The 9,093-nt window shown below is 43.3% G+C and overlaps 2 protein-coding genes across 2 annotated transcripts in view; one reads left to right on the top strand and one right to left on the bottom strand.

Annotated features, from left to right (window-relative positions):
- The window catches only part of Psmg2 (proteasome assembly chaperone 2), a 14,317-nt gene extending 11,138 nt beyond the window's left edge, over nt 1–3,179 (bottom strand). The window contains exon 1 of the mRNA XM_005356228.3: nt 3,028–3,179. Coding sequence (XP_005356285.1) covers nt 3,028–3,084 — 57 coding nt within the window. The 5' untranslated portion in view covers nt 3,085–3,179. The remainder of the gene's footprint in view (nt 1–3,027) is intronic.
- A 245-nt stretch (nt 3,180–3,424) lies between these two features.
- The window catches only part of Cep76 (centrosomal protein 76), a 25,622-nt gene continuing 19,953 nt past the window's right edge, over nt 3,425–9,093 (top strand). Inside the window, exons 1-4 of the mRNA XM_005356397.3 lie at nt 3,425–3,619; nt 4,344–4,499; nt 6,833–6,905; nt 7,618–7,842. Coding sequence (XP_005356454.1) covers nt 3,557–3,619; nt 4,344–4,499; nt 6,833–6,905; nt 7,618–7,842 — 517 coding nt within the window. The 5' untranslated portion in view covers nt 3,425–3,556. The remainder of the gene's footprint in view (nt 3,620–4,343; nt 4,500–6,832; nt 6,906–7,617; nt 7,843–9,093) is intronic.

Genomic DNA, 9,093 nt, shown 5'->3' with positions numbered 1-9,093 from the left:
AAAAAAAAAAAAAAAAGAATAGGCTTACTCTAGGTGACAAAAGGCTACAGATTTCATGAAGAAGGTAAAGGGGAGAGCCACAGTTGCTAACAGTATTTTCAAGGTAGGGAAAAAGCAAGGAGAAGAGCTGAGGTATGAACAACAACCAAATCTTGGGTCTTCTTTTAATTAGCCTGCTACACTATTTACCCCAGAGTTTGGAACGATTGTATCCCCACATTAAACACAAACACACACATACACACTCTCTTCCCCATGGCTTCAAGGTACCAAATATTTACCTTTACCGCTCAAGAGTTTTCTGAACTCTAATCTACTGGACGCGCCATGGGTTTATGGCACAGGCCACTCAATTCACATAAAGCTAAATTTCTGCCCAAACCTCTCCTGTTTTGTATTTCACAAAAGAGCAATATTATTTACTCGTTTGCTTAAACCAGGGATTTTCTTACTTTTCCTTTACTAATTACACATAGTAATGTAATATGCAAATAATTTTATTTACCATCAAAAATATCTTTTGTGTCGCATATGCAGCTTCCTGGTGTGTGGGCACAGGTGCTTGTAAACACACACGTGGAGACAAGTGGATAATGTTGGGTGTGGGTATCTTGCTCTGTTACTGTCTTGGTGCCTTGAGATAGGATCTCTGAGTGAACCTGGCTGGTGGCCAGGAAGGCTCAGTGATCCTTCTATCTCTGCCCTCCATGGTGCTGGGGTTACAGGCCAACAAAGCCACAGTTTTTATGTGAGTGCCAGTGATGCAAGATCCTCAAGATTGAGCTATAAGAGCTCTCACTGAGTCATCTTCTGAAGCTGTTTGTTATATTTTTAAACATAGATAACAGTCTATGTACGTGTCCCAAGGCAAGGAACACAACTGTGATCCTTCCTCAGTCCACGGCTGAGGGCTCCCTATCTTCTGCACGCTTTCAGCCATTGCCTTCTTTTGAATGGCAGTCTTCCCTGGTTACTTTTGAATGGCAGTCTTCCCTGGTTACTTTTCCACTCTCGCTGGGATTTTGACCCAGACTTCTAGTTACTTCCTGTAATTTCCTTAAGGATTTTGCTACTTTTGGGTACAACCATCAGTCTTATTATACTACTGGATTATGCCCACTGGTATATAAACATACGACAGTACTTTTATTCCTTTGCAAAATTTATTTTTGATTTTATGAGCAGTGATGTTTTGCCACTGGAGTCACGTCCTCTGTGACTAGAATCACGGACATTTGTGAGCTGCCATGTGGGTGCTGGGAATTGAACCCAGGTTCTCTAGAAGAGCAGCCATCTTAAAGAGCCATCTCTCCAGCCCCTCCCCCTTTAACTTTCAAAACAATTTTCTTTGGTTTTTTGAGACAGGGTCTCTCTGGGTAGCCCTGGAATGCAACACATTGATCAGGCTGACCGTGAACTCAGAGATCTGCCTTCTGAATGTTGAGATTAAAGGCTTGTGCCATCACCATCCTAATAGGAATTCTTAAAATTAAAAAAAAAAAAAGTGTACTTTTGATGCCATAGTACCTTCATTGCCAAACCACTTCTCAGGCCTCTGGAAAGCTAAAATGCTCTCGCAGTGGTCCACTACAGAGTAGGCAGGAACTTTATCTCCAATACATGAACACATATGCCCTACCTCACTGGTTCTCAACCCTCCTATGCTGCCCCCTTCTACACCATTCCATCATTTTCACTGCTGCTTTGTAATTTTGTTACTGTTATGAATCGTCACATAAACATCTGTGTTTTCAGATAATCTTAGGCCCTTATGGGCAGTTCAACACCAAAAAGGGGTGGGACTTGACCCACAGGTTGAGGTCAAGTCTCTACCTCCACTTCTCCCAGTTATGTGACCACCCAGCAAACAGCATTCTGCAACATTTCATTAGTAACTTGCTTACCCCCTTTGACCACCTAGTAATGGTGCCACTCCCAAACGAACACTTTGTAAAGCCTTACTTGCTTGAAACATAAGAGATCTCTGTCTCTCCTTTTATAGCAAACGCTACATTCTCCTCTGGGCCCTTTTAGGTCACTGGGCCTCAAGCCTACTCTCTCCACATCGCACTCTAAATTTTTTGCAGTTTTCTAGGCATATGCGCCTTGGTTTTGCCTAAAAGGCACCCATTTTTCAGGGCACTCTTAGCCCCATCTTTTTAGTCACCGGTTTGTCTAAGAAATCAAAAGCCCCTTGTGTTTCTCCAGTCAACGTTTCAAAATTTAAAAACAATTTTAAATGATGCGTCTGTCTGTGAGTACATATACATGTGAGCTCAGCTACCCGAGGGAGCCCCAAGAGTGTCAGGGCTCCTAGAGTTGCAGTTATGTGCCACTGTGAGCCTGTAACTGAACTCCATTCTCTGCAAGAACCCTACAGGTTCTAATAAGTGAGCCATTTCTCTAGCTCCTTAACCCTCGCTTTTTGTTGTTCTGGTTGGTTTATTTATTCAGGAAAGGTCACCCTCCTTCAGGATGTTCTGTAGACGCCTTCCAGCCTCAGTCTTGGAGTGCTGGGAACACAGACTTGTTCAAAGCACTCTCGGCCTTTCTCCGGTCCACGATCTCATTTCTGTATCTTTTACAACCTTCCGTCTTCTTATTTATTGCTTTTACTGATGTACATTTGTTTCTAACTACATTGTAAACTTCGATGACAAGCATCTCTTCTAACAGTCACTGTAACAGAATGCGTATCAAAAATGACTAAACCAGGACAATTCTACAACTGCCCGTTAGCTAAGTTACTGCAATTGATGGTCTAGATCAGCTAGACCCAAACTACCTGAAAAAGAGACTTTTACGGATAAAACCTAAGGATTTTCCCCACGCTACTTATGTGCCACGCATCTGCAATCTACAAACATTACAGTCGACAGACAACGAAAGCTACAGCAAGCAGGCTAGTTTTGATGGCGCTGACAGCGACAACCTCCAGAAGCAGCAACAAGAGCCCGGTTCTCCTAAAACCAGGTGGCGTTTCCCGGGTCGGGATGGCGACAGCGCCAAACTCAAGTGGAGACTCACCATCAGGAGTGTGAAGTTCGTTAGGTCGGGGACCGACTCCCCGCAGGGAACGAACATGATTACGAGGGGCGGAAAAATAGCAGGAGCACGAGCACAGACCGGAGCGCAGGCGGCGGAACACGTGACCCGCCGGGGTCCTTCGGGTCCTTCGGACGGCCGTCGCTCTGCCTGAGCGTAGCGCGGAAAGAGGCCTCCAGCGCGCGGCCGGCTACCTTTCCCGGGCCGCAGGTGTGGGACCGACACACGAGGACGTGGGGACCGCGCGTGGGGGGCGGGAAATCCCTGAGGCGGTGGCGCGGTGGACTGCGCCGATTAGGCAGCTCGGAGGACAGCCCCGGTGTCTGTCAGTCCGCACCGTTTGAAAACAGTTCGTTGTGGCGCCGCGGCAGCCGGGTTCCCGCCCTGCCCGGTCTGACGCGATCGCGCCGCCGCGCCGCTTAGTGCTCCGCCCGCCACTGATGCTGAGTGTTCGGGACGACGGGCTTCGCGCTTGCATTGTCTGAGGCGGCCGCGAGGCGCCAGAGTCGGCATGTCGCTGCCCCCGGAGAAAGCCTCGGAGCTGAAGCAGCTCATCCACCAGCAGCTGAGCAAGGTGAGGAGCGCGGGCGGACCGGCCCCGAGCTCGGTTCCGGGCGCTCGGTGGGGACCCGAGCCGGGGCGGGCCAGCATCTGCCGGGTGGGAGACGCGCAGGGAGCGCTGAGGGCTCTGCAGCCGGCTTGTGGACGGAGGCAATCGCTGGTGGTTTCCTCAAATTCATGGAGAGGCGAGAAGTCAGGGTTACTTTAAGGCAGGAAGCCCCCACTCTGCGATACGAAGCTGGGAGACGTGGAGAAAGAAGCGCGAGTTTCAGCCAGCGGCGCTCGGCGGCTGCCTGTAAGCTGAAGTAATAAAGCCTCTTTATGGTGCGTTCGTGCGCCAGGCTGTGTGCCGAGTCGCTAGCTTCTTTTGTCGAATCCTCTAGACAGTCTCGCTTTTCCATAGTCCAGGCAAGGAAACAGAGTGGCAAATAAGTTTAGAGTTGCAAGTTGAATAAGCGGTCGCTTTCGGTTCTGCCTCCTTCCAGGTTTGTGTTCTTTTGCTTCTGAATCTCCACTCCTTTTCTAAAGATTTGTTTTCATTGAATTATTTGTGGGCAACCAGCAATAAAGTCAGTTTATAACCGGTTCAGATTGCTTCTAATATCTTGCTCAAAAGTTGCACATCTTAAAAGCTTGCTTTTATTGGCATTTGCCGGTAGTTTTAGAAGCCTCAAACTCCAGAAGCGTATTTAACTGCTTTATAATGCTGTAAATTGTAATGTGTGTTCTCTCCACAGATGGATGTCCATGGCAGAATCAGAGAAATTCTTGCCGAGACTATACGAGAAGAATTGGCACCTGATCAACAACATTTATCAACAGAAGATCTGATCAAAGCTCTTAGACGTCGAGGAATCATTGATGATGTGATGAAAGAACTTAACTTTGTGCCTGTGAGTAGTTTTCTAGGCAAACACATTGAAAGTATTAATATTTGCTTATAGGGCCCATACTTGGGGCTCTTCTTTTGTAAAAGTACTGTAAGTTCATTCTGTCTAGTAATAGCAATTTTTCTCAGGGTTTTTTTTTTGTTTTTGTTTTTCGACCCAGGGTTTATCTTTGTAGTCCTGGCTGTCCTGGAACTCGATCTGTAGACCAGTCTGGCCTCTGCCTCCGTGTGCTGGATAAAGGGCATACGCTACCACTACCCTTCCAGTTTTCTTAGTTTTTTAAAAAGACTTGTTTGTGTGGTTGTTTTTCCCACATGTGAGTCTGTACCACTTGCCTGCCTGGTGCCCACGGTGGTCTGAGAGGGCTTTACAGAAATGGAGTGAACACCCTCGGGGTGTTAGGAATTGAACCCAGGTCTTCTGTGAGAGCAACCAGGGCTCCAAACCACTGAGTCAGCTCCTGTAATATTCTTTCTTTGGGTGTTTTGTTGTTGCTTTTTTTTTTTCCAGGCAGGATTTCTTTGTGTACCACTAGCTACCCTGAAATTTGCTATGTAGTCCAGGCTAGCCTTGAACTCAGATCCTGATTGCTGGAAATAGAGGCGTGTGCTGTGACAGCCCAGCTCCTTTTCTAAGGTTTTAAGTGGGCCCCACCATGAGTTGGCAGATAGTGCTGATGGGATGGGAGGAGTACACATCTTCCTTTCTCTGAAGTGGCAGAAACTCCTCCTGTTACTCTGTGGATCTGTCATTTATTCAGTTAGGTCTGTTTTTAAAACAGATACACTTAGAAAATTCCTTAAGAAACGAACTGACTACATAACCCCCTCAAATCTCTGTACAAGTAGGTCGGTAGTGGGATGTATCCTGGTGCACTCAGTAAGTAGGCCTTATTTTGAAAATGAGGCAATAATGAGAAACTGTGGCCTCAATACAGGAATAATATCCTATTAAAAATAGGATGGACTCATACCCGAGAGAATTGGGTACATTAATACACTGTCATCTTTTGGGTTTTGAGGTTTGTTCTAAAAACTGACCTATTAACAGCCTCTGCTTCACGAATGTTACTTTTTATATTTTTGTTTGTTTGTTTGTTTTTGTTTTGTTTTTCAAGACAAGGTTTCTCTGTAATTCTGGCTGTCTTTGAACTTGCTCAGTAGACCAGGCTGGCCTTGAACAGGGAGAGCTGCGTGCCTCTGCCTTCCAAGTCCTGGAATTAAAGGTATGTACCGCCATCAGGTGGCCGAATGCTACTTTTTAAAAAATTAATTCCTTGTGGAATGTTTTTGGATTATTTTTTCTTTTTTTTTAAATATATTTATTTATTTATTATGTATACAATATTTAATATTCTGTCTGTGTGTATGCCTACAGGCCAGAAGAGGGCACCAGACCCCATTACAGATGGTTGTGAGCCATCATGTGGTTGCTGGGACTTGAACTCAGGACCTTTGGAAGAGCAGGCAATGCTCTTAACCTCTGAGCCATCTCTCCAGCGCCCCCCACCTTTTTTTTGAGACATTGTCTCACTATATAACTCTGACTGTCCTGGAACCTACTAAGTAGACAAGGCTGGCCTTGAACTCAGGGATCCACTTACCTCTGTCTCCTAAGTGCTGGGAGAAATAGTGCATGCCTCTGTTCTTGGAAGCCAAATGTTACATAGGATTTAAAGGAAGCTTAGCCTTATTTAAGGTAACGGTTTGTTTTTAAGGCCAGGCTTGGTGATGCACACCTTTATTAGCTCCATCACTCAGGAGGTAGACAGATCTCTGTCAGTTGGAGGCCAGTCTGATCTTCATAGAGACCCCGCAGGAAAACCAGAGCTATAAAGAAAAAAAACCACTCGCAAAACTACAACAACAAAAACTTTTTAAAAGAAAATTGTGAATGGCAAGGTTTAAATTAAGACAATTGAATTCCTTCATTTTAGACTTTTACCATTTAGATGTCTTTTATGCAGCTATTTTTTTTAAATTTGTTTATTATGTATACAGTGTTCTGCAGAAGAAAGCACCAGATCACATTATAGATGGTTGAGAGCCAAATATGGTTGCTGAAAATTGAACTCAGGACTTCTGGACGGGCAGCCAGTGTTCTTAACCTCTGAGTCATCTCTCCAGCCCCTTATGCAGCTATTTTAATTTTAATTAGGCTAGGAAAAAAAGGCTTTGATTTGTTTCCAATCTGTATGGTTTTACTTTTGGAGGCAGTATGATCTAATCTCTTGCTCTTCTTTATGAAGGAGCCTGATCTTATGGTGTTTTGTTCTGCCACTGCCATCTTAACCAGAATTCTTATTTTCTAATTTGTATTTTTCTTTGCTTTTCTAGGAGAGTGTTGATCAAGAACTCTCTTCTCCAAAGCAAACTGTTGCTTTTGATAAGCAATCAACATTAAAAAAAAGTATGTATATACATAAATATTTTTAACATAAACTTGGTTATGGTTGGTAATGGATATGCTGTAGTGTTTGGCATTTGGTTTCAAGTTTTTCTTTTCAAAATGAAGTACTTAGTTTACCTAAAACTTAGATACCATTTTGTATAAAGTATATGATACACAGTACTGTTGAACCAAAATAAGGAACATTGATGTATTATGTCTTAATGATACATTTTATAAGAACTGGTAGTATACCAATTCCGGCATTTGGGAGGCAGAGGCAGGTGGATATCTGTGAGTTTGAGGCCAGGTGTATATAGTGAGTTTCAGGAGTTTCAGGACAGTCAGGGATACACAGAGAGACCCTATCCCGAAAACAAAGGATGAAAACTATATGTGCTTGCTTTTTTAGTGGTGAAATAATTATTTGACAAATACAGTTACTAAGTTGATAATGATCTCAGTTTGTGGAGGTGATTATATATGCTTAATAAACAGCTAAAAAGCAAAGATACACCTGACCTTGGCTTTGATTCTCTCAGTCATATCGAAACTTTAAACTCAGTAAAGAATATCATAGATTTCTCCTTACCATAACACAAATGATTCTGCTACATCGTAAATTTGGCGATTTATTTATGTCAAAGACTTTATTTCTGTCACGTGTTTCTAATGTCTTGATCACGTTCATTCAGTTATTGGCAGTTTCCTCATATGTTGCTACACTTTGCAGCTAATATTGATCCAACACGGAGGTATCTTTACCTTCAGGTTTTGGGTGGAAAAGCTTTCTTGGAACATCTGCAAGAACCGGAGCCTTTACCAGGACAAGTTTGTTCAACTTTTACTTTATGTTTACATTATCGGAACCAGCGCTTTCGTTCAAAACCTGTTCCATGTGCTTGTGAACCTGATTTCCATGATGGCTTTTTGCTTGAAGTTCACAGAGAAAGTTTAGGTAAGAAACTGTAAAGATACCTAGCTACATTTGTTTGCTTTTTATTGCAGAACAACTGCAACGGCTTCTGCTATAGAGAGATTGTCAACCCGGCCTGATGGCTCAACTTTTAATCCCAGCTCTCAGCACAGGGACAGTTAGATCAATGCGTTCCATAGCGAGACAGACCTTGTGGGGTGGGGGAGAAGAGAGATTGATTATGATAGATAAGTATCTCTAGTTTTTGGTTTAAGTTAATTGCTCGTATCTGTTGTGTACATAGTCTTTTGTACCTTCAAGTACTGGACTTGCAAGTGTGTTACCAGACTAGTTTTGTAATTTAAAGTTTGAATCTGGTTGTGGTAGTTCATGTTTATAATCTCCTAACACTTGGGAGTTTTAAGCAGCAGGGTAAGCTCAGTCAGGAGGATTTCAAGTTGGAGGTCAGCCTGGGCTACAATAGTGAGACCATGTCTCAAAAACACAAAACATAAAGAAAGTCAAAGTTGGACTGGAGAGATGGCTCAGAGGGTAAGAGCATTGCCGCTCTTCCAGAGGTCCTGAATTCAGTTCCCAGCAACCACATGGTGTCTCACAACCATCTGTAATGAGATCTGGTGCCCTCTTCAGGCCTGCAGGCAGAACACTGTATACATAGTAAACAAATAAATCTTTAAAAAAAGAGTCAAAGTTTATACAATGTATCAATGTATTAGATATATTTTACTCATCAACCTAAAGTCATAAAGCAATCAAAACTGCAGAAGTCTGCCTAAATAATTTAATGCCTTTTAAAGATGCCTCAAAGTTTTTGGTTTTTTGAGACAGGTTTTCTCTGTATGACAATTCTTGCTGTCTTGGAACTCACTTTGTATGTAGACCAGGTTGGCCTTGAACTCACTGCTATCTGTCTGCCCAGTGATGCTGAAGACAAACCTAAGGCCTTAACCATAATAGTCAAGAACTCTACAAATTGAGCTATAGCCAAGTCCTTTGTGATTTTCTTATTATTTCTTCCTATAAAATTTTTGTTGTTGTTGTTGTTTTCAGTGTAGGATTTCTCTGTGTAGACTGGCTATTGTAGAACTCACTCTGTAGGCCATTCACATTTTATAGGGAGGACAGCCTAGTGGCAAGCATTTAAACCCAGCCTTTGGGATGGAGGTGGATCTTTGAGTTTGAGGTCAGCCTGGTCTAGAGTTCCAAGGACAACCAGGACTACACAGAGAAACTCTGTCTTGAAAAACCAAAAAAAAAAAAAACAAAAACCTA

This window comes from Microtus ochrogaster, chromosome 18 (genome assembly GCF_000317375.1).
Source record: "Microtus ochrogaster isolate Prairie Vole_2 chromosome 18, MicOch1.0, whole genome shotgun sequence".
Lineage (NCBI taxonomy): Eukaryota > Metazoa > Chordata > Mammalia > Rodentia > Cricetidae > Microtus > Microtus ochrogaster.
Note: the sequence above shows the minus strand (reverse complement) of the source record. Positions and strands in the feature narration are given on the sequence as shown.